The 26,485-nt window shown below is 37.5% G+C and overlaps 1 protein-coding gene across 2 annotated transcripts in view; it reads right to left on the bottom strand.

Moving 5' to 3' along the window:
- LOC149827245 (DExH-box ATP-dependent RNA helicase DExH3-like) overlaps window positions 1-26,485 on the bottom strand; it is a 75,084-nt gene that overhangs the window by 22,053 nt on the left and 26,546 nt on the right. For both annotated transcript variants that reach the window (XM_090019227.1, XM_090019228.1), the window contains exons 5-10: window positions 24,282-24,377; window positions 22,129-22,317; window positions 21,858-22,017; window positions 21,649-21,779; window positions 19,480-19,647; window positions 19,106-19,378 (exon numbers count right to left, since the gene is read on the bottom strand). In XM_090019227.1, coding sequence (XP_089875353.1) covers window positions 19,106-19,378; window positions 19,480-19,647; window positions 21,649-21,779; window positions 21,858-22,017; window positions 22,129-22,317; window positions 24,282-24,377 — 1,017 coding nt within the window. The remainder of the gene's footprint in view (window positions 1-19,105; window positions 19,379-19,479; window positions 19,648-21,648; window positions 21,780-21,857; window positions 22,018-22,128; window positions 22,318-24,281; window positions 24,378-26,485) is intronic.

The raw sequence follows: 26,485 nt of genomic DNA, 5'->3' as shown, positions 1-26,485 counted from the left end.
GAAGCTTCCAACCATAGTGACAAACGTTTTTATCGGCAATTTCTCGTTTTTCAAAAACTCGCAAGAAATTGAAAAAAAATCATAAATCTTGCATTTTTTTCGGCAAAATCTCGACAATAAAAAAATAAATTAAAAATATATAATTTATTTAAAAATAAAAATACACGATTTTTTCTTTCTCCAGTATGGGTGTTGGAGCAGGCTCTCTGGCAAAGGGAGGCGGTCCGATGAAACTCAAAATTGACCCGTGTTGCCGACAAAAAACCAGATTTGGACACCAATGGTGACAGATCCGACTTCCACCAAAGGTTGTTGCAGATGCAAGGTGAGCAAGAACATTATTTCCCCTTTTTTCAGTTATAAATTCAGCCACCACCGGAGTTGAATTAGACCAACACCAATCAAATTTCTATTTTTCGGACCGTGGTATGCCTTGTTCTTCCGTCGGCAACTCCTACGAGGGCTGACTTTCTGGCTATTCTAAAAGTTTTTCAGGCATCGCACATAAACCCCTCTTCGCTTTCTTTCTCACTTCCTCTTAACCCTCAGTTTTCCTGTTTAAGGGTTTTAATCACAAAACCAAACAGAGTTTGCCCAAACAGAGTTTGCCCAAACAGAAATTTCTTTCATTGTTTGCAAAACAGAAAAACTATTTTTTTCTTTTTACTGACCTGGGTGTTGGAGCAGATAAAATTTATTTTTTATAAGAAGATATTAATAAAAATATTTTAAAATAAAAATACATGATTTTTTTGCAATAAATAGCTGTTTAAAACGTAAATATCACGTTTAAATCGCGATATTTATGTTTTTTTCATAAATCTCGCGATATTTTGAAAATCTTGCGAGAAATTGCCGTTTTAAACTTTCTGGCAATTTCTCGCGATATTATCACGAGATTTTTATAAATCTCGCGATATTTGTCACTAGGCTTCCAACACTAATCCATCCAAATGTCCTGCAAGGTCCTAACTTCGAATGAATAGTGAAATTTCTCTTTAAGGTCAGAAAATTGGAATGGGTTAATTTTTCGGACACAAGTTCAGGCAGGAAGGTGGAGGATAAGGATTTGGATCTATGAAAACAGTGAAAATAGAGTAATGAAAGAAGTTATACAAGAAACAACCAGGAATCCAAAACACGAACATAATCGGATTCTGCAGGCACGAATCATCGGCACCAACGAATTCGACGGGGAGAATAAAGAAACTGACTCAATAATTCACGTCACAATAATAATAATAACATTAAAACCTCCAAAAGAGAAATAAATAAGATCTGAGTTTTTTTTTGCAAATCAGATCAACGAAACAACAACAGTAATAGCAATAATATAATCTACACATTAAACAAACACCTATTGTTTCATCATGTGAAATATTGTGCCCCCCCCCCAAAGAAAGTAAAAGAAAGGTATGAAGTATGGGTGAAAACGACAACAATTTCTCAATATTTTGGGATGTTTTTCAGGTTTTAACAGACCCAAAACAATAAAACTTAAGAGATTAGAAAGACATATAGATCGATCTATAAGTAATGATTAAAAGAAGAAGAAAAAAATCTTGGGTCATGAACAGTGTTGTTAAAAACGCGCCTCAAGGCACAAAAAGCCTCCCTCACCTCGAGGCGAGGGCCTTTTTGCCTTGAGGCGCACTTAAAAAGCTTAAAACCATAAAAGCGTACGCCTCATGCGCCTTGAGGCGAGGCACGCCTCACCGTGAGGCGCGCATTAAAAAAAATCGAATGGGCCCGGACCCGTATTCTCGAAGGTTCGAGAGAACCTGTGTCTTTATAAAAGACACAGGCACCTCAGGCGAGGGGCAAATGCCCTCGCCACTTCTCTCTCCACTCTGTTCCCTCTCGTCCCCCGCGACAACTGTCGCCGACCACCACCCGCCGCCTGTCATCGCCTCTTCCACCTTTTTTCCTCTGCCGAGAAGGCGTCGGCGACCCGCCGGCCACCACTGGCTTATTTTTTCAGTTGCGAGGGCGCCAGCGACTCACCGCCACCACCGTCCGTTCCGGCGACCTCGGCCAACATCCCCGACGCCACCTTTCCTCTGCATTTTTCGGTGACGTCGGAGTCGCCGCCGCCAGGTAAACCCTCTTCTTTAGTTCTTCTTCTCTGTGAGGGGTCGACCGACGGGGGGGGGGGGGGGGGGGGGCAGAGCCCCCTGTTGTCGCCTCTCATCGGCAGGGGGTTACCCCTGCCTTTCTTTGGGGTTGACCGACAGGGGAGCGGTGCCCCCCCTCTCGTGGGCAGGGGGTCCCCCCCCCCTCTGCTTTTCTCTCTTGGTCGACCGACAGGGGGGCGGAGCCCCCTGTTGTCGCCTCTCGTGGCCAGGGCCCCCCCCCCCTCTGCATTTCTCTCTTGGTCGATCGACAGCCCCCTGTCTCTTTCTTTTTCGGTAGGGGGCTCCACCCCTTGTCACTCACCTTGTCGTCAGGCAGGGGGCTATGCACCCCTTGTCCTTCTTGCTTTGCCGGCAGGGGGCTCCACTCCTCCTGCCATTTGCCTTGTCGACAGGGGGGCTCTGCTCCCCCTGTCCTTTTTGTTGTGTCGACAGACAGGGGGACTCCCCCCCTGCCTCTTTCTTTGGGTTGACCGGCAGGGGGCGGAGCCCCCTGTCGTCGCCTCTCATCGGCAGGGGGCTCTGCCCCCTGTCGCTTTCTTTTTCAGCAGGGGGCTTCGCCCCTGTCACCTTCTGTTCGGCAAGGAAGGTTAATTATTTCATGTTAATTCATGTTTCTTGCATATTAGATTAGTTTTAATTAACTTTAATTATCGATAATAGCCATTTGATTAAAATAGAAATCAGTGGATAGAATAAATAGTTATTTAATTTTTTATTATTTAGCCAAATAGATTAGATTTATTTATTGTTTCCATCAGTTAGTTAAGTTTATTTTCAATCTCAAAAATTTTATTTCTTATATTTAGATTAGAATTTAGTTGTTAATTTATTAATTATCGTTTTTAGATACATTTATACTTGTGAGAGTAGTTAAAAAAATTTGCAGTACATTAATACTTATGTTGAAGTTTTAGTGTAATAAAGTATGCTGATTTTTCGATTTCTTTAAAAATCTGACTAAACATGACAAGTTTTAAATCTGGTATGTGTTTTCAACTAAAAGAACTAAAGATATCACAATCATGGGTTTGGTTTACAAAACTTGCAACGAACCAAACCTGGTTAAGATGGACAAATTACTTAAAAGACCTTTCAACTCACATTATATTTTGATAGATTTGCAACTTCCTGACTACTATGCCTTCAGTTAGCGGAGTTTTATAGTTTTTTGATAGATCACATTATTTATAATTTTAGATAACTTTTATAGTTTTTTTAAGTTTAAAAAAAGAATTTTTTTGAGGCTTACGCTTTGCGCCTCGAGGCTTACGCCTTACCTCAAATTTTGGTGGAGCGCCTCGCTACGCCTCAACGCTTTTCACAACACTGGTCATGAAAATATAAGGGAGACAAGAACAATAAGTAGAAAGGAACAAGAAATATAAAGAAAAGAAGAGAGGGAGATAAGGAAAAACCTGAAAGAGAAGAAATCTAAATCAATACCTTACAAGTACCTGTAGGATTCAATCTTGAACCCCTGACCTGATACCACACATTCGATTTTGGTATCGCTGCACCTTTTTCCAAAAAACAATCTATAGAGATGGAGGATGAAGACGATATTTGGGGTTGTAACTTGGAACGATACCCAATATGGGTCGGCCCTTCAGTTTTCTTCTATTTATATTTGCACAGAAAATTACAATATTACCCCTGATATTAAAATGGGGTTACTGTTAAGATATACATATGCGTGTATATATATGTATATATGCATGTATATACATGTATATGTATATATGTGTTTATTGTTAACTGAAATACCCATTAGGGGTATTTTGATCTTTTCTCTGTAATAGTTGTCAGCCCATTAGGGGTTGACATTTCTGCATTTTATTTCATGTATTTATTTTTGTCTTTTTCTTTTTTTACCTTTTTTGTCTTTTTCAGATTTGATGGGACAACTCCATATAGCTATTGAGTGCAGCCCCAACAGCTATATTGAGCTGCACCCCATTTGCTCCATTGTATTATAAATTGGCCTCTTGTGGCCTTGTATTCCTAACTCATTCTTGAGTGCTTCTATGCAATAACAAGTTTGTAGACCCTTGTGTGGGTGGTTTCGTGATTCAATCAAGTATTTTTACTTGATTGAAAGTGTGTTCTTGAATGTGTATCGGATTCAATCCACTTCATTACATGGTATCAAAGCTTTGGTGGTCCAAAGGCAAGTTTTTTTGAAGAAAGTTTGTGACAATATCAAGAGGAGAATCGTACGCTTAGGGGATACAACAAATCGAGGATTGTTGCATCGGGAAGCATGCCATCTCTCAAATAAGTGCTCGTATTTCACTCTTTTTCTTTTTTCTTTCTTCTTCGTTCTCTACCCTTTCTCTTAGCCTTGTAAGGAAATGGAGAATGAAAGAGAGGTAATGGTCTCTATTCCCGTACGCCTAAACGATACAAACTATGTGATATGGGCATCCATAGTTAAACACAAAATATGGGAAAAGAGATTATGGGGTTTGGTGGACGGTACCGAAAGAGAACCCAAGCTCATTCTTACAAAAAATGAGAATGAGAAAGAGGTTGCTCTTTAAGAAGAGGAAATGGGTAAAGCCGTTTCCGATTACGAGAAAAAATGGAAAGAGTAGAGGATGGGTCACTCCAAAATAATTGGATGGCTCATCAATAGTGTGAACACCCACAAATGTTCTAGCTTAGCAAAATTTGATTTCGCTAGTGATGCATGAAAATATCTTAAAGACATGTATAGTCTTAAAGATATTGCACACATATGCAATGTCCAAAACAAGGTGAGAACCATGACCCAAGGAGAAATGAGTATTAGAGAATATTACAATGCACTTTCTCTCCTTTGGGATGAATTGGCTCTTCTTGAGCCAAAATGGCATTGTTGTCAAGATGTAGAACTCCGTGAAAAACAAATTAAAACGGAGCATTTCTACCAATTTGTGAATGAGCTTAGACCCGAATTTGAGGAAACTAAATCGGCTCTCCTTCATAGAGGAGGTGTGCCATCCATAGTCGAAACTCTTGAAGAATTGACTATGGAAGAAAATAGATTGAAGAAGTCATCCACTTCAAAAGATGAAGAAACCGTGCTTGCTATGTCAAAGCCAGATAATCATACTAAGAGTTATAAACCTCCTCACTTTCTGAAAAATGAGAATGGGAGAAATCCTAACAACTATGAGAGGAATGACAAAAAAGGTGGCAAAATCAAATGCTATCATTGTTATGAATCGGGACACATCAAGCCGTTTTGTCCAAAAAGAAAAAAAGAAGATCAACGAGATGATAAGAGAGTTGCTTCGGTGGAAAAGAATGATATTGACAACTCCAAATGCATTAGCTCCTTATCTTTAGCTCAATTAATGGAGGCGCTACAACCAATGTTCAAAACTCAAGCTTCTTCCTTTTCGGGGGCGGCCGTATCCACAAGTGGTGACCCTGGTAAGACTTCTTGGATCTTGGACTCTGGTGCCTCTTTTCATATGACTCTAAATGAGTCAATATTATCCTAATGTCATTCTAACTCAAATGATTCTTATGTTTCAACCGCCGACGGAACATCCTTAAAAATCAAAAGTCTTGGGATCTTTCAAAAACAACCAAACTTTCACATACCAAATATTAGGGTTGTGCCAAAATTAAATTTGAACATTTTATCGGTTTCACAAATTACGGATCATGGTTGTAAAGTTTTATTTTAATTTGAACATTTTATCGGTTTCACTCACAAATTACGCCTCAACGCTTTTCACAACACTGGTCATGAAAATATAAGGGAGACAAGAACAATAAGTAGAAAGGAACAAGAAATATAAAGAAAAGAAGAGAGGGAGATAAGGAAAAACCTGAAAGAGAAGAAATCTAAATCAATACCTTACAAGTACCTGTAGGATTCAATCTTGAACCCCTGACCTGATACCACACATTCGATTTTGGTATCGCTGCACCTTTTTCCAAAAAACAATCTATAGAGATGGAGGATGAAGACGATATTTGGGGTTGTAACTTGGAACGATACCCAATATGGGTCGGCCCTTCAGTTTTCTTCTATTTATATTTGCACAGAAAATTACAATATTACCCCTGATATTAAAATGGGGTTACTGTTAAGATATACATATGCGTGTATATATATGTATATATGCATGTATATACATGTATATGTATATATGTGTTTATTGTTAACTGAAATACCCATTAGGGGTATTTTGATCTTTTCTCTGTAATAGTTGTCAGCCCATTAGGGGTTGACATTTCTGCATTTTATTTCATGTATTTATTTTTGTCTTTTTCTTTTTTTACCTTTTTTGTCTTTTTCAGATTTGATGGGACAACTCCATATAGCTATTGAGTGCAGCCCCAACAGCTATATTGAGCTGCACCCCATTTGCTCCATTGTATTATAAATTGGCCTCTTGTGGCCTTGTATTCCTAACTCATTCTTGAGTGCTTCTATGCAATAACAAGTTTGTAGACCCTTGTGTGGGTGGTTTCGTGATTCAATCAAGTATTTTTACTTGATTGAAAGTGTGTTCTTGAATGTGTATCGGATTCAATCCACTTCATTACATGGTATCAAAGCTTTGGTGGTCCAAAGGCAAGTTTTTTTGAAGAAAGTTTGTGACAATATCAAGAGGAGAATCGTACGCTTAGGGGATACAACAAATCGAGGATTGTTGCATCGGGAAGCATGCCATCTCTCAAATAAGTGCTCGTATTTCACTCTTTTTCTTTTTTCTTTCTTCTTCGTTCTCTACCCTTTCTCTTAGCCTTGTAAGGAAATGGAGAATGAAAGAGAGGTAATGGTCTCTATTCCCGTACGCCTAAACGATACAAACTATGTGATATGGGCATCCATAGTTAAACACAAAATATGGGAAAAGAGATTATGGGGTTTGGTGGACGGTACCGAAAGAGAACCCAAGCTCATTCTTACAAAAAATGAGAATGAGAAAGAGGTTGCTCTTTAAGAAGAGGAAATGGGTAAAGCCGTTTCCGATTACGAGAAAAAATGGAAAGAGTAGAGGATGGGTCACTCCAAAATAATTGGATGGCTCATCAATAGTGTGAACACCCACAAATGTTCTAGCTTAGCAAAATTTGATTTCGCTAGTGATGCATGAAAATATCTTAAAGACATGTATAGTCTTAAAGATATTGCACACATATGCAATGTCCAAAACAAGGTGAGAACCATGACCCAAGGAGAAATGAGTATTAGAGAATATTACAATGCACTTTCTCTCCTTTGGGATGAATTGGCTCTTCTTGAGCCAAAATGGCATTGTTGTCAAGATGTAGAACTCCGTGAAAAACAAATTAAAACGGAGCATTTCTACCAATTTGTGAATGAGCTTAGACCCGAATTTGAGGAAACTAAATCGGCTCTCCTTCATAGAGGAGGTGTGCCATCCATAGTCGAAACTCTTGAAGAATTGACTATGGAAGAAAATAGATTGAAGAAGTCATCCACTTCAAAAGATGAAGAAACCGTGCTTGCTATGTCAAAGCCAGATAATCATACTAAGAGTTATAAACCTCCTCACTTTCTGAAAAATGAGAATGGGAGAAATCCTAACAACTATGAGAGGAATGACAAAAAAGGTGGCAAAATCAAATGCTATCATTGTTATGAATCGGGACACATCAAGCCGTTTTGTCCAAAAAGAAAAAAAGAAGATCAACGAGATGATAAGAGAGTTGCTTCGGTGGAAAAGAATGATATTGACAACTCCAAATGCATTAGCTCCTTATCTTTAGCTCAATTAATGGAGGCGCTACAACCAATGTTCAAAACTCAAGCTTCTTCCTTTTCGGGGGCGGCCGTATCCACAAGTGGTGACCCTGGTAAGACTTCTTGGATCTTGGACTCTGGTGCCTCTTTTCATATGACTCTAAATGAGTCAATATTATCCTAATGTCATTCTAACTCAAATGATTCTTATGTTTCAACCGCCGACGGAACATCCTTAAAAATCAAAAGTCTTGGGATCTTTCAAAAACAACCAAACTTTCACATACCAAATATTAGGGTTGTGCCAAAATTAAATTTGAACATTTTATCGGTTTCACAAATTACGGATCATGGTTGTAAAGTTTTATTTTAATTTGAACATTTTATCGGTTTCACTCACAAATTACGCCTCAACGCTTTTCACAACACTGGTCATGAAAATATAAGGGAGACAAGAACAATAAGTAGAAAGGAACAAGAAATATAAAGAAAAGAAGAGAGGGAGATAAGGAAAAACCTGAAAGAGAAGAAATCTAAATCAATACCTTACAAGTACCTGTAGGATTCAATCTTGAACCCCTGACCTGATACCACACATTCGATTTTGGTATCGCTGCACCTTTTTCCAAAAAACAATCTATAGAGATGGAGGATGAAGACGATATTTGGGGTTGTAACTTGGAACGATACCCAATATGGGTCGGCCCTTCAGTTTTCTTCTATTTATATTTGCACAGAAAATTACAATATTACCCCTGATATTAAAATGGGGTTACTGTTAAGATATACATATGCGTGTATATATATGTATATATGCATGTATATACATGTATATGTATATATGTGTTTATTGTTAACTGAAATACCCATTAGGGGTATTTTGATCTTTTCTCTGTAATAGTTGTCAGCCCATTAGGGGTTGACATTTCTGCATTTTATTTCATGTATTTATTTTTGTCTTTTTCTTTTTTTACCTTTTTTGTCTTTTTCAGATTTGATGGGACAACTCCATATAGCTATTGAGTGCAGCCCCAACAGCTATATTGAGCTGCACCCCATTTGCTCCATTGTATTATAAATTGGCCTCTTGTGGCCTTGTATTCCTAACTCATTCTTGAGTGCTTCTATGCAATAACAAGTTTGTAGACCCTTGTGTGGGTGGTTTCGTGATTCAATCAAGTATTTTTACTTGATTGAAAGTGTGTTCTTGAATGTGTATCGGATTCAATCCACTTCATTACATGGTATCAAAGCTTTGGTGGTCCAAAGGCAAGTTTTTTTGAAGAAAGTTTGTGACAATATCAAGAGGAGAATCGTACGCTTAGGGGATACAACAAATCGAGGATTGTTGCATCGGGAAGCATGCCATCTCTCAAATAAGTGCTCGTATTTCACTCTTTTTCTTTTTTCTTTCTTCTTCGTTCTCTACCCTTTCTCTTAGCCTTGTAAGGAAATGGAGAATGAAAGAGAGGTAATGGTCTCTATTCCCGTACGCCTAAACGATACAAACTATGTGATATGGGCATCCATAGTTAAACACAAAATATGGGAAAAGAGATTATGGGGTTTGGTGGACGGTACCGAAAGAGAACCCAAGCTCATTCTTACAAAAAATGAGAATGAGAAAGAGGTTGCTCTTTAAGAAGAGGAAATGGGTAAAGCCGTTTCCGATTACGAGAAAAAATGGAAAGAGTAGAGGATGGGTCACTCCAAAATAATTGGATGGCTCATCAATAGTGTGAACACCCACAAATGTTCTAGCTTAGCAAAATTTGATTTCGCTAGTGATGCATGAAAATATCTTAAAGACATGTATAGTCTTAAAGATATTGCACACATATGCAATGTCCAAAACAAGGTGAGAACCATGACCCAAGGAGAAATGAGTATTAGAGAATATTACAATGCACTTTCTCTCCTTTGGGATGAATTGGCTCTTCTTGAGCCAAAATGGCATTGTTGTCAAGATGTAGAACTCCGTGAAAAACAAATTAAAACGGAGCATTTCTACCAATTTGTGAATGAGCTTAGACCCGAATTTGAGGAAACTAAATCGGCTCTCCTTCATAGAGGAGGTGTGCCATCCATAGTCGAAACTCTTGAAGAATTGACTATGGAAGAAAATAGATTGAAGAAGTCATCCACTTCAAAAGATGAAGAAACCGTGCTTGCTATGTCAAAGCCAGATAATCATACTAAGAGTTATAAACCTCCTCACTTTCTGAAAAATGAGAATGGGAGAAATCCTAACAACTATGAGAGGAATGACAAAAAAGGTGGCAAAATCAAATGCTATCATTGTTATGAATCGGGACACATCAAGCCGTTTTGTCCAAAAAGAAAAAAAGAAGATCAACGAGATGATAAGAGAGTTGCTTCGGTGGAAAAGAATGATATTGACAACTCCAAATGCATTAGCTCCTTATCTTTAGCTCAATTAATGGAGGCGCTACAACCAATGTTCAAAACTCAAGCTTCTTCCTTTTCGGGGGCGGCCGTATCCACAAGTGGTGACCCTGGTAAGACTTCTTGGATCTTGGACTCTGGTGCCTCTTTTCATATGACTCTAAATGAGTCAATATTATCCTAATGTCATTCTAACTCAAATGATTCTTATGTTTCAACCGCCGACGGAACATCCTTAAAAATCAAAAGTCTTGGGATCTTTCAAAAACAACCAAACTTTCACATACCAAATATTAGGGTTGTGCCAAAATTAAATTTGAACATTTTATCGGTTTCACAAATTACGGATCATGGTTGTAAAGTTTTATTTTAATTTGAACATTTTATCGGTTTCACTCACAAATTACGCCTCAACGCTTTTCACAACACTGGTCATGAAAATATAAGGGAGACAAGAACAATAAGTAGAAAGGAACAAGAAATATAAAGAAAAGAAGAGAGGGAGATAAGGAAAAACCTGAAAGAGAAGAAATCTAAATCAATACCTTACAAGTACCTGTAGGATTCAATCTTGAACCCCTGACCTGATACCACACATTCGATTTTGGTATCGCTGCACCTTTTTCCAAAAAACAATCTATAGAGATGGAGGATGAAGACGATATTTGGGGTTGTAACTTGGAACGATACCCAATATGGGTCGGCCCTTCAGTTTTCTTCTATTTATATTTGCACAGAAAATTACAATATTACCCCTGATATTAAAATGGGGTTACTGTTAAGATATACATATGCGTGTATATATATGTATATATGCATGTATATACATGTATATGTATATATGTGTTTATTGTTAACTGAAATACCCATTAGGGGTATTTTGATCTTTTCTCTGTAATAGTTGTCAGCCCATTAGGGGTTGACATTTCTGCATTTTATTTCATGTATTTATTTTTGTCTTTTTCTTTTTTTACCTTTTTTGTCTTTTTCAGATTTGATGGGACAACTCCATATAGCTATTGAGTGCAGCCCCAACAGCTATATTGAGCTGCACCCCATTTGCTCCATTGTATTATAAATTGGCCTCTTGTGGCCTTGTATTCCTAACTCATTCTTGAGTGCTTCTATGCAATAACAAGTTTGTAGACCCTTGTGTGGGTGGTTTCGTGATTCAATCAAGTATTTTTACTTGATTGAAAGTGTGTTCTTGAATGTGTATCGGATTCAATCCACTTCATTACATGGTATCAAAGCTTTGGTGGTCCAAAGGCAAGTTTTTTTGAAGAAAGTTTGTGACAATATCAAGAGGAGAATCGTACGCTTAGGGGATACAACAAATCGAGGATTGTTGCATCGGGAAGCATGCCATCTCTCAAATAAGTGCTCGTATTTCACTCTTTTTCTTTTTTCTTTCTTCTTCGTTCTCTACCCTTTCTCTTAGCCTTGTAAGGAAATGGAGAATGAAAGAGAGGTAATGGTCTCTATTCCCGTACGCCTAAACGATACAAACTATGTGATATGGGCATCCATAGTTAAACACAAAATATGGGAAAAGAGATTATGGGGTTTGGTGGACGGTACCGAAAGAGAACCCAAGCTCATTCTTACAAAAAATGAGAATGAGAAAGAGGTTGCTCTTTAAGAAGAGGAAATGGGTAAAGCCGTTTCCGATTACGAGAAAAAATGGAAAGAGTAGAGGATGGGTCACTCCAAAATAATTGGATGGCTCATCAATAGTGTGAACACCCACAAATGTTCTAGCTTAGCAAAATTTGATTTCGCTAGTGATGCATGAAAATATCTTAAAGACATGTATAGTCTTAAAGATATTGCACACATATGCAATGTCCAAAACAAGGTGAGAACCATGACCCAAGGAGAAATGAGTATTAGAGAATATTACAATGCACTTTCTCTCCTTTGGGATGAATTGGCTCTTCTTGAGCCAAAATGGCATTGTTGTCAAGATGTAGAACTCCGTGAAAAACAAATTAAAACGGAGCATTTCTACCAATTTGTGAATGAGCTTAGACCCGAATTTGAGGAAACTAAATCGGCTCTCCTTCATAGAGGAGGTGTGCCATCCATAGTCGAAACTCTTGAAGAATTGACTATGGAAGAAAATAGATTGAAGAAGTCATCCACTTCAAAAGATGAAGAAACCGTGCTTGCTATGTCAAAGCCAGATAATCATACTAAGAGTTATAAACCTCCTCACTTTCTGAAAAATGAGAATGGGAGAAATCCTAACAACTATGAGAGGAATGACAAAAAAGGTGGCAAAATCAAATGCTATCATTGTTATGAATCGGGACACATCAAGCCGTTTTGTCCAAAAAGAAAAAAAGAAGATCAACGAGATGATAAGAGAGTTGCTTCGGTGGAAAAGAATGATATTGACAACTCCAAATGCATTAGCTCCTTATCTTTAGCTCAATTAATGGAGGCGCTACAACCAATGTTCAAAACTCAAGCTTCTTCCTTTTCGGGGGCGGCCGTATCCACAAGTGGTGACCCTGGTAAGACTTCTTGGATCTTGGACTCTGGTGCCTCTTTTCATATGACTCTAAATGAGTCAATATTATCCTAATGTCATTCTAACTCAAATGATTCTTATGTTTCAACCGCCGACGGAACATCCTTAAAAATCAAAAGTCTTGGGATCTTTCAAAAACAACCAAACTTTCACATACCAAATATTAGGGTTGTGCCAAAATTAAATTTGAACATTTTATCGGTTTCACAAATTACGGATCATGGTTGTAAAGTTTTATTTTCTTCTAATGATTGTTTAATACATGATCTCCAGTCCGAAAAACCGATTGGGCAAGGCCATAGAAGAGGAGATCGCTATGTAATGGACAATCTTGAGTTATCAAAACAATCTTTTTGTAATTTTGTGAAAAGAAAGATATAGAAAATTGGCACAAAAGACTAGGACATCCTAGTGTGACCAAATTACACTTGTTTTCATTTCTTACTTATTATAAAGAAAAGAATTTGGTTTATGAAGATTGCATTTTTGGCAAAATGAAAGTTTTACCCTTTGGGCAAAGACAATTTATATCCAAAAATCTATTTGAGTTAGTACATTCGGATGTATGGGGACTGGCTCCAGTTATATCGAAAGGTGGGGTATCTTACTATGTTATATTTGTAGATGGTTATAGTAGACATTCTTGGATCTTTTTTCTTAAGCAAAAGTCAGAAGTACTTGATTGTTTTAAAAGATTTTTCTATTATGTAAAGACTCAATTCAAAACCAATATTCAAATTTTTAGATCCGATTTTGGGAGAGAATTTGTATCAAAAGAATTTAAAAATTTTCTTGATTCAAATGGCACCATTCATAAAAAATCTTGCCCTTATACTCCTCAACAAAATGGACTAGCTGAAAGAAAACATAGACATATTGTTGAGACCACTAGAACACTTCTTGTATCAAAAAATGTTCCAAAAATGTTTTGGGCCGAAGTTGCTCTTACGGCAGTCTATTTGATAAATAGAATGCCCTCAAAAGCTATTGAAAATATATCCCCTATTGAAAAATTGCTTAAAATCCTCCCCGATTATAAAAGATTGAAATTCATTGGATGTAAGTGTTTTGTTCTTACCCATAAGAACAACAAACTTTCTCCAAAAGCAATCCCCTGTGTTTTTTTGGGCTATGCCGAAAATCAAAAGGGATATAGATGTTATGATAGGGAAAGAGAAATTATATGTTTCACGAAATGTTACATTTCTTGAAAATGAAGATGGTTTTAGCAAGGAAAAAACCCAAGAAAACTATGATTATTAGTCTTTTTTTTATCTCATCAATGAACATGAAGGGTATGAAAATCTTCATAATTAGCATGAAAGTGAACATGAAGACTCTGACTCTCATGAAGGAAGTGAAAATATAGACAACAATCTTAACAATATCGACCCATCCCATAGTAACATACAAACATATACTAGGCGGACCGAAGGGCACCCACCATGTGCTTTAGAAAGATATTCTCAAAATCAAGATATTGATTCTGCTAGTATTAGAAAATCGGTAAGAATTTCAAAAGCCCCTAGTAGATTTGTATCTTATGATTCCTTTGAACCAAGATATTGAGCATGCTTAATGGCTATACACTCATATTTTGAACCATCATCCTACTATGAAGCTAAAAATCATCAAGAATGAATTAAATCCATGAACGATGAATTAGAAGCATTAGAAAAGGCAAAAACTTGATAAATTCAAACATTACCTAAATGAAGGAAAACTATAGGATGTAGATGGGTTTACAAAATCAAAACCAAATAGGATGGGACATTGAAAAGATTTAAAGCTAGACTAGTAGCTAAGGGATACAGTCAAGAATATGGAATTGACTATGATGAGACCCTTGCCCTAGTTGCTCGAATAACGATTGTCAGAACTATCATCTATATAGCATCAATCCAAAAATGACCAATTTTTCAAATGGATGTGAAAAATGCATTTTTAAATGATAATCTGGATGAGGAGGTCTACATGGATCATCCACCAGGTTTGAATTTAGCACATGGGAAAACTCTTTGTCTATGAAAAGCCTTGTATGGGTTAAAACAAGCTCTCAAAGCTTGGTATGATAGATTTAGTAATCTGATGACTCAACTGCATTTTAAATCTTGTTTTACTGACACTGCATTGTTTGTTAAGTCTTCCAATGCAGGGATGGTTATACTATTGCTTTACGTAGATGATATGATAATCACAGGAGGTGATAAGCAGGGAGTAAACCATATCAAAGATGTACTTAAAGACAACTTTGATACGACAGATTTTGACTTTTTACGATATTTTCTTGGAATTGAAGTAGCTTAATCACCTCATGGTTACTTTTTGTCACAGACTAAGTATGCCGCAGAGATCATAGAGAGATCGGGACTCTTAGATGAAAAACGGGTTGACAGTCCAGAGGTCATAAATGCAAAAATGAAGAAGGATGGTGGAGAACCTCTGCAAGATCCAACCCCATACAGACAAATGATTATAGCTTTGTCCTACCTTTCTATTACTCGTCCTGATATCTCTCATGGTATTCACTCTGTCAGTCAATTTCAGCATGCTCCCACTACAATACATATGAGTGTTGTAATGAGAATTATTAGATATATTAAGAATTCTATAAGTCACGGATTGTTTTTATCATCTTCTTCCTCATTAGAACTCATTGCATACTCAGATTCTGACTAGGGAGGGGATGTGAATGATAGACGCTCAACTACTGGTTTGTGTGTTTTTGTAGGTGACTCCCTAATCTCCTGGCGATGCAAGAAGCAACAGAAGGTGTCTCTCTCATCAACTGAAGTTGAGTATCGCGTCATGGCAACGACTACGTCTGAGTTAGTATGATTGCGACAACTACTAGAGAATTTGGGAATTCACACCACAGAACCTTCCAGATTATGCTGTGACAACAAGAGTGTGTATATATCGCGAGCAAACATACGTTTCATGAGAGGACAAAACACATTGAAATGGATTGCCACTATGTTCAGAAAGAATTTCTGCGGAAGACTATCACCCTGTCTTATGTTCCATCAGAGTATCAACTCGCAGACTTCTTCACCAAAGCACTTCCTTCACCTAGATTTCACTTCCTACTTGGCAAACTCTCGGTTGTTGCACTATGAGTTTGAGGGGGGTGTTAAGATATACATATACGTGTATATATACATGTATATGTACATATATACACGTAATGTACATATATACACACACGTATATACATATACGTGTGTATATGTATATATACATGTATATGTATATATGTGTTTATTGTTAACTGAAATACCCATTAGGGGTATTTCGGTCTTTTCTCTGCAATAGGTGTCAGCCCATTAGGGGCTGACATTTCTGCATTTTATTTCATGTATTTATTTTTGTCTTTTTATTTTTTTACCTTTTTGTCTTTTTCAGATTTGATGGAACAACTCCATATAGTTGTTGGAGCTGCCCCCAACAGCTATATTTATGATGGGACAGCTCCATATAGCTGTTGGAGCTGCCCAACAGCTATATTTATGACTGTTGAGTGCAACCCCAACAACTATATTGAGCTGCACCCCATTGGCTCCATTGTATTATAAATTGGCCTCTTGTGGCCTTGTATTCCTAACTCATTCTTGAGTGCTTCTATGCAATAACAAGTTTGTAGACCCTTGTGTGGGTGGTTTCGTGATTCAATCAAGTATTTTTACTTGATTGAAAGTGTATTCTTGCATGTGAATCGGATTCAATCCACTTCATTACAGTTACAACAAAACAAATAATTACAATGAAGGCCCTGTACACGACCCATGAAACAATAAAAAGAATATGCCCATTCTAACAAGAAAAGCATTGGATGGTCATGGAAAATGTAAGATGTAATAAAGATGGTATTCATCTTCTCATCTATGTCACATGGGTGCGGGTGCGGGGATTCGGCACTTCCAAAAAACCCGAGTGCGGGGGTGCGGCAGGGGAAAAAAATGTAATATATATAAGGGGGGTCCGGAGGTTCCCCCGGCGCGGGTCCGTCTGTCGGATCGGTTCTCGATACAGATCCAGGTTATCCAGACCAGACCTGGAACCCAAATGGGTCTGGGTGGGAGCCTGGGTCAGGACCGACTCAATGAGATTCGGGCAGACCTCGGTAATGAAATCACTTAAAACTTAAAGTTCGGTTTCTGAGAAACCGAACGATCAGTTTCTCAAAAATCAAAAGTCACCAAAAAAGGGCAAAAGCCCCTTCGGCCTCCTAGTTACTAGGAAAATCGTTGGCGAAGCTATCGATGAAATGGCGACGCTTGACGAAAGAAACTCTCTGCTTGCCTGCGACGGCAGCCGGATTGCTGGCCAAAGCCAAAAAACACCAAGTGTTGAAACCCCAAGGAAGAACCCAACTGATGCACGGGTTTGGGGTTTCGGCCAGCAGTATCAGTCCGGTGACAGCGAAAATCCGATGACCATCCGTAGCAGCCAACGACGCAGGCAAGGCCGCCAGCGATCCACGACAAAAAAACCCTTCCAACGAAGGGCATTGGCCACCCGATCCTCCTGACAGAAACTGAAAGTGCCACTTGCGAACGGTGGTACTCCAACTCTGCCAACGACAGCGGTGAGGCCGCCGGCGATTGTTGGCCCCCTCATCTCCCCGACGAAAGCCACAATGGGTAAAGGGTATAGCTTTTTTTATTGTGCATTCCACCGGCAGCCAAAAAAATGGACCGAAATGAACCTGGGTGCGGTCAACGCACCCAGGGTCGGGTTGACCGCACCCGCGTCGAGTCGCGTCGACGCGGGTGCGGCACCCTGCTAGCCGAATCCCTGTTACATAGCTTCTCATACTTTTCAAGGATGTAGGCTTTGCATGGCTTACAGATGGAAGATGAATCAACATACCACAAGATAACAAATAATTCTGAGGACTAGACACCAGTAGGACTGCACACGAGCCGGTTTCGAGCCAAGCTTAGGCTCGAAAAACTCAAATCATCCAAAATATATATGTTCAAACTCGGCTTGAGCTGGAGCCAAGATTGAATATTATCTGCACAGACTCGGCACGGGTCAAGCTCGATCATAGCTTACCTCATTTAAAAAAAAGTAAAGAAATTTAATGTGCAGGAGATGGGATTCGAATCGACCAGCTCATACATGAGAGGCACGCGTCTTACCCATTTGGGTAAGACTTCTTTTTGTAACTGTCAAGAAATACTTTACATATGCATAAACTAGTGCCTAGTCGAGCCTAATCGGGCTTATCGAGCATAGTCAAGCTTGAATGTCTGATCAAGGTCAGCTCATTTATATTTAACGAGCCTCAGTTTTTGTTCAAACTCTGCCCATTTACCTACTCGGAGGAGTCCGAGCCAGGCTTAAACGAGTCAAGCACTAGCTTGGCTTGTTGTGCAGCCCTAGACACTAGACAAATGAATTAGCAACTCTGCAGATACGGTAGCTAAAATCATTATGGTCAAGCTTCTGGTTAGAAAGGAATGTCAAGTCTGTTGCCAGATCAAATCTGGTTTCACAAACACCCATTATCTGATTCTCCAGGATATTGTAGTGCTTCCTTGTTTTTCAGGTTGGCTATTGTAGTAGGGTTACCTAAAATACAATGAAGGATCTCTTCTCTGATTGATGCCTGGTAAAGTGTCATGGCAGTCCTAAACGATGAGAAAAAAATATAAGATGCGCTTCTTTTTGTGTTATTTTTCGTTTGTGACTCCTATCATCTGAGCTCACCCATTTCTTCTTTTCCCAGATAGAGTTTACCTCTTTCAATTATGTGTTTGTCCTTCAACACTCAAGACAAAAGCCATTATCGAAGCATATTGCTCCACCAAGCAACAATAATCATATGATATATGTTAATTATCAAATATCTCATGGGGTGTTTGGTTCGACACCAAAAACATGCATAGGATGACTATGGTTTGCAAGTTTAACTGTTTTTGGTACTTGTTGTGTGGCTCACTTACATGTAACTTGGCATGATTTTTTGAGGTAAATCGTGGGAGAAATAAAATTAGATAATATCCAATTCTATCCAAAATGTATTTCTCCAAAAAATGTGCAACTAATCATATCCTTAAACTTTTAATTTTTTCATGTATACAAAAGTGGAATCTACACAGAAAAAAGGGGTGATCAATACAAGAAGCACGATTTTGAAATTTCAACTTAATGTAATTTGTCAAGTCAAAGCATATCATTTGTCACATACAGAGAAAGAAAAAATCAATAAATAGAACTGAAGAGCAAATTCATAGTGTACCTTGCCAGGGATTAGAAGCAATACCATTAAACATACAGGCGACAAAAAATGAAAAGGAAAATTATTACCTGCTCCGAACTAGCCATAGATCCATGGCATGCAAGCAGTAGTACTTTAGTAGGATCGCCCAACAATGGATGAGAATGAAGCTGCTCCTTGAGAGCATTAATGTCATCCCAACCAGTCATAAATACCAGAATGGCACCAGGCTTTTCATTTCTACAGATATGGCACAGCACATTTTCTATGAGGTTAAAACCTATAGAATCAGGGTTCCAACATGACAAGGACTCACGAGTTCTCAAACTGTATTTCTTAAAGTCAGCAGTTTCCAGTGCATCCTGTCAAGATAAAATTAAGTAGAAGAACGTTGAAGAAGAAGATGCTGAAAAAGGTCACATGATGGAATTAAATCAATATATTATTAAATAGGATTTCAAACCTCAACAAGAGTAGCTATTTGACTCTTCCTCTTTCTAAGAGCTTGTTTCTGTATTTTCCACATCTTCTCTTGCCCATAGTCATCTATTTGATTATATGGAGTTAAACGATACCCAGTAACCTCGAGAATATTCTCCAAAAAATGGGAGCGAACTGGATGGGTGAATCCCTGAAATAAGGCCAAAAATCCTCTAAGAAATCATGAATACTGAACGAACACATCCCATGTCTGATCTCAAAAATGCTTTCAGGATTATGTAGAAGCATAGAACATAAAAATAAATAAATAAATAATGTGAAACCCATAATAGCGATCTAAATATTTTTTCATTCAACTTTGTGAAGAAGACAAAAAATAAATTCACACTCAAAGTAAAAACTCTATCAACATTATGGTTCTGCCTGGGAGCTGGTAGTTGTGCCGAAGCTAAGCATTTGGGTTGAAATTGGGTCCAAGTCTAACTCTTCTCAAAGTGGCTCTTTAGGCAAAAAGGGACGCATTTGAGGAGTCGTGAATGCACTTGATGATTCTGACACCCAAAACCAGCTCTGGCAAATCTATCTTCTATAGAAGAAATTTGCCAATTCTAGGAATTGGACACCCCTTCCATTTCTCCTACTCCCAACTCCCTTTGACACCATGTTGTCAGTGGCAAGGTTGCCAGACTAGGAAGTGGAAGTGAGAAACGATATGGGAAGCAGAAGCAGAAGCAAGAAGCGATGAATTTTAAAATGTATAGGAAGCATGAAGCGAGGAATAAAAAATATATATATAAGAATTGAATGGGAATCAAAATGAAACACAAATAAAAAATAAAATAAAAGTGACAAATATTCAATTTCATGTTTTCTTTAGTGTAAGAATTAAATTTTTAACAAAATCTAAAAATGATGACTACCAATTTAGAGAAAGCACATGGAAATGAGTGAGAAGAGTTAGAGAAAACGCATAAAAAACAAGAAAAGCTAAGAGAACATATAGGAAGAATAGATGAATCGTGTGGAAAGCACAGGAGAAGCATGTAGAAAGCACATGAGAAGCGTGGGGGAATCGAAGTTCTCATCAAGTTTCGGAAGCGAGGAGTATCGCACTTCCGAAGCGAGCTTCCAACCTATCTAAGAAGCTTCCGGTAACAATAGTCAGTGGTGCCTATGCTTTCAAAGTAGGACATAAAAAAAGTGGAGAAGTTAGTCAAAGATAATCCAGAATACCATGAATAGAGCCTGCAGATTCGATCCAACTAGCACTGCAATTTTTCTATCTATAGACTTTCAATTCAATTTTGAACATCTATTAACTTGACCTCAAAGTCTGTGGACTTTGAAATGCACCTAGTGTGTACAGATCAACAACTTACATATATGGCTCTAGGCATTTCCATGAACCCAAGATTTTATTCAAGAAGATTCTCATGTGCATTATGTTTTCCAAGAAGAAAACAGCATGCATAGGATCTCGCGAACACATAAAACAACTTTATTGAGATACTCGGGTGAAATAACTATAAGCTTATATATGAACATTTACTCATCCATTCCACCCAAGCACATAACATTTCAGAAAAAAGAGCAAAAAGAATACATGGCTTTGAATAAGAAGTTATCAGTTGGATGAGAGCTACAACAAAATGAAGATTAACCTATGGGAAGCTCCAGCTCCAATAGACTACCACATTGTGCAGCTCACAATACAGGAATTAGAGCCAAAAGACCACTTACAAGGGAGCTTCAACAGGAGGCAAATGCAAAAACAGTCATTGTCCTTAGTTTTAGGAAGGTTGCAGCTGTAGAAGTAAAACCAAAGACTATTCAAGGTTTCTCCATCCAGGAGATCTCTTCCAAGGTGGAAGTTCTACATGTAGGATAGCTATCAAATTATATAAGGAATAAATAAGTGAAAGAAGATGGAAGTAGCCACTAATTATCCTAATGTGGATGTGACTTCTAAGTACAATAAATTATAAAATGCCAAGGAAATTCTTCTAGCTGGGTTGAATAACATAGCTGGTTGATTAGGTCGCACTATCATAACAGAGGGATCTCAGGTTTGAATCCCATGTGGGTTATCCCCCAGCTTGGAAATTCCTCTAGCATTTATAATCAACCACGCCATATTACAAAATGCTATTGAAGAAATAAAAGACGGTAGTGATTTTTGACGTGAACTTACAGGAATATGTAGCATTGGAGCCTTGCCCAAGTAGGATGAGAAAAGTTCAGCATCGAGAGTTGCACTCATCAAAATCAACCTCAATTCAGGTCTGCGGGGCAGCAGTTCTTTCAAGACAATAAGCAGAAAGTCTGACACCAGTGTGGATCACCGTGAGTAGAAAATTTGTCATTAATCCAAAGTTCAACCAAATTCAAACAAACAACTACCTTCATTCATCCCACGCTCATGGATCTCATCAACAATAACATGAGTTACACCTTTCAGTTTTGGGTCAATAAGTAATCTCCTCAAAAGAACACCAGTAGTGCAGAAAAGTAGACGAGTGTCCCTTCCTTTTACACCCTCCAAACGAACCTTATAACCAACCTGGGGAAGAAAGGACCAAACTTATAAATCCTCAAATCACTGCCCTATGATTCAAGATGTAGAATCTTAAATAACTGATGGTTCTGATTAGTTTATGCATGAACAACTCACAGATTCACCCAACTTCTCGCCCCTCTCAGCAGCAACTCTTTCAGAAACAGACATAGCAGAAATACGTCTAGGCTGAGTACAAACAATGCTGCATGTTGCTCCACGACAAGCATCTATCTCAGTTTCTAAAATGTATTGTGGAAGTTGTGTAGTCTTGCCACAACCAGTTTCACCAGAGACGATGATAACCTGCGAAATCAACACACCCATTACAATCTATATACATGGTTCACAGCATGAATTGCATACTGATTTAATTCAACAAAAAAATGTTCCAACTTAAAGAGGTCAGTAAGCTTCCAACTATCGTAAGGCTATTTTCATGCAATTGATAGCCTGAAGTAGAACACAAATAAGAAAAACATTAACATAAAAATTGCTATAATCATGTTATAATGATTCTGGTATCAAACATATAATTGGATATTAGGTTGCCAGACTAAGAAGCGGAAGCGGGAAACGATACGGGAAGCGGAAGTGAGAAGCTATGCATTTGAAAATGTATAGGAAGCGGGAAGTGAGGAATAAAAGAAACAATATAAGAATTGAATGGGAATCGAAATGGAACGCAAATAAAAACTAAAATAAATGCGTCTATTCTTAAATTTCATGATTTTTTAGTGTAAGGATTAAATTTTTAACAAAATCTAAAAATGATGACTGCCAATTTAGAGAAAGCACATGGAAGTGAGTGATAAGTGTGAGAGGAAACACATAAAAAACAAGAAAAGTAAAGTGAGAGAACATATAAGAAGAATGTATGAAGTGTGTGGAAAGCATAGGAGAAGTGTGGGAGAAGCGAGATTCTCATCAAGTTTCGAAAGCGAGGAGTATCGCGCTTCCGAAGTGAGTTTCCAGGAAGCGAGCTTCCCACCTATCTAAGAAGCTTCCGGTAACTCTGATATTAACACATCCACAGCCATCCACTGTAGCACCAAAAGTGAAATGTGCTCACATGATTCAAATGTGCCTGAGTCTGTACAATGGTTTTATCGTGTTAATAACTGGCAAGGATTAAAAAGGCACCTGTACTGAAGCAAGAGGCACTCACTAACAGTGGGAAACCGAGAAATGTCTTGCCACCCTTGGGGAGGCGAGTTTTCTCTAAAAAGAACAAATGTGTGCCCCTACTTTTCTACTCACAACAAATTAAGGTTTTTTTATCATATATAAATAAACAGTCAACCATGGAGGAGTTTAAGGATGAGTAAATGCATATTTTGGAAAAGTAGTTTTTGTTTCGCATTAAATTATAATTAACGATGGCATGCAGTGGGTGAAAAAACACAACACACACGTGCGCTATGCTCAATTTCCATTTCTCGATAAAATTTAGAGGCATGTGCTGACTTGGAAAGTCCCACTTTATTATAATTTATTTGTTCACTCGACGTAGAATTAGAAGAGCATAACTTTTCACTTGGGGGCACAGCACACATCCACCCCCATATGGAACGAGGTCCAGGTCAGAACCCCAAACAACTTCACCAGAGAGAGAGAGAGAGAGATGGGATAAGGGCAAGCGCTAGGCAGTGACCTTACTAGAGTGGTTCATATATGGATGTTAACAAAAAATAAAGACATATCCATGTTTTGTTATTTTGCAAATGATAAATCATGCAGTTAAATTGTTTACCAAAAGAAAAACTTTGCTCAAGATCATAAGCATTTGAAATTGGCCTAATATATCCATAATAAGTTTCTGAATCTCACATATTCAAGAGCTAACATTTTTGGGAAATCAATTACTTTTACTAGGAGAAATTGATCTCTCAAGAGTGGGCACTGTCTTGCAAAATGCCGAAATCATGATTGCAAGTTGATAATGCCGCTCTGGTTCCATGTGAAACACAAGGCTTAAAAATGAAAGACATAATAAGAAAAGACAAAGGATATGACCCCAAATTTTTCACCATAAGTATGATGGCAGACTGATTCCATATGTTCAGAAAATGATGGCAAGATCACCACTTTTGTAAAGACAATAACAGGAAACAAAAGATAAAGTTCCATAAAACAGTGCACAGATATTATAGTGACTTCTCAAGAATTCAAGGCAATGAATACATAACCATTTTTTTATATTATAACATTATTCCCAAATCTGCTTGCAATAGAAAAAAAAGGAAGCTGGTTATGGAAACAACTCAAACCTGATTCTGTGAAATGGCTTTTAGTAAAGTATTTTTTTCCTTGTATGCAGGAAGACTTCTTCTAAATTCTTGCATTTTTTGGCCTTCAGGTGATTCCTGCAAAACAAAATTCGCCTGGTTAAATACATGAGTGTAAAATCTTGCACAACTAGTACGTTACCGATCTCACCAATGTTGTAATTAGTGTATCGGAACCCGCATTGGAAGGGCTGGCGATATGGGTGTATCGTATTGTATCATAAGATACAGAAAAACTCCATTTTTTAAATCATAAAAAATATAAAAAATGCACAAAAATCAGAAAAATTCCAAAAACTCAGAAAAAATAGAAAAAATGATAGAAAAAAAAATCAAATTGCATTATAAACAATTAAACATACACATGTACTACTATAACATGTGAAACGATATTGTAACAAACTAACAACTAACAAAACATAAGGTTTACTATTAAAGAGTCACATTAGATAATAAACAAAAGCAAAAAGTTGAGTAAACAAATTATAACAATCACATAATACAGAAATAAAATAAAATAAATTTTAAATAACTAAAAAAAATAAAAATAGGACCACAAAGATAATTAAAGCACACTTTAGTCAAACTGCAATATTAAGTAAACTTCATTATGAAAATTGAGCATGATTATTATGTAACAATTATCAAATATAAAAGCTATAATTATGATGTTATAACAATGTATCCATTACATATATCAAAAGAATAAAGTATATATATATATATGTGTGTGTGTGTGTGTGTGTGTGTGTGTGTATCATTTCTCAGTAGTAAACATTAAAAAAAAAGAACTTTCATAATGTCTTCATTAATTAGTTTCACTAATTACAATAAGCACAAGAGTTGAATAATGTGTAGCGACAAGTGCCCTTGTGCCTAGGCGATCTGATTAATTCCCTCACCTAGGTGAACTTTCATAATGTCTCCATTAATTAGTTTCACTAATTACAATAAGCACCAAATTGTATGTGGCTGAAAACGAGTCGCAAAAATGTGAACCATGAATAGGACTAAAAGTGAAGAAGGATCCAAAATAAATTGCTTGAAAATTTTAGCACAAAAAAGTGAAAAAGTTGCTGTATCGTAAGATATGGCATGTATCGTACGATACGGTGTGATACGGTCCAATATACCACATTTTCCGATTTAGGGGGGGTATATCGTATTGCATGGATCAGCAATACTGTGATACACCGTATTGTATCGTACGATACGATACAATACTAATAACACTGGATCTCGCAACTGCCTGATAAAGTGAGCCAAAAGTAATCACCACATGTAAACATCAGGTAAAATTCAAATGAAAAGTCAAGAACTGGATCACCAGATGAAAAAATTGCTATTTGGAAAGCAACATAAGAGCAGTTACAATTCACATGTAATGTATTAAAAATTAATCACAAACGCGTAAGTATGACGACAAAAAGCACCATACAGCAGAACAATAGAGAAGATATACTAGCTTTATGACATTTTCAAAGATCAGGAATATTGATGATGCATGTATAATTTATGCGACAAGAAAACAATGAAGACATTTTTTTCATAGATCACCTGAACAGAAAGGAAAACATAATACAAAAATAGAAAAGACATTTGCAACATGCAACAAGGAATAAGAATACAGAACCTTCAATGGTGAAAGGCACATATAAAGCCAAATGCAAAATTGCTAACATCTGCCTATGCTTTATGTTGACTAGTTACCAATAATCAAGCAAGTAGTACTACCTACTGATAAATCAGCATATTAATTAATCTGGTAATGAGAAGTGCCAGTATCCAATTTGTCAATAAATATCCATTCATCAACAATATTTTATTTTTTTGTCCAAGTCATCTCATTTGCAACATCTGAAGTCCTGACAGAGGCATTTAGCGTTACACTACATATAGGAAGGCGATTATGCACAAGATACAGGTACATATATGTATGTTTCCATATGATGCAGGCTACTTGACATTTTCCATCTCTTTGGCTTCTCTTCTACCATACAAGTTCCAAATTTTTCCTAATACATTTGAATAAACCTTATAGAAATTCAACCAGCAAGAAAGCTAGACCTTTGAATTTCAACTCATACAAGAGAAATGCATATCTTGCTACATGCTTTTCTTAAGAATAATGCACTCATTCTAAAGGGTCTGAACTATCACATTCTGAGTATGATCCCAAGTTGCCT

The sequence above is a fragment of the Nuphar pumila genome, chromosome 10 (genome assembly GCF_984573655.1).
Source record: "Nuphar pumila chromosome 10, dmNupPumi1.hap1.1, whole genome shotgun sequence".
NCBI lineage: Eukaryota > Viridiplantae > Streptophyta > Magnoliopsida > Nymphaeales > Nymphaeaceae > Nuphar > Nuphar pumila.
Note: the sequence above shows the minus strand (reverse complement) of the source record. Positions and strands in the feature narration are given on the sequence as shown.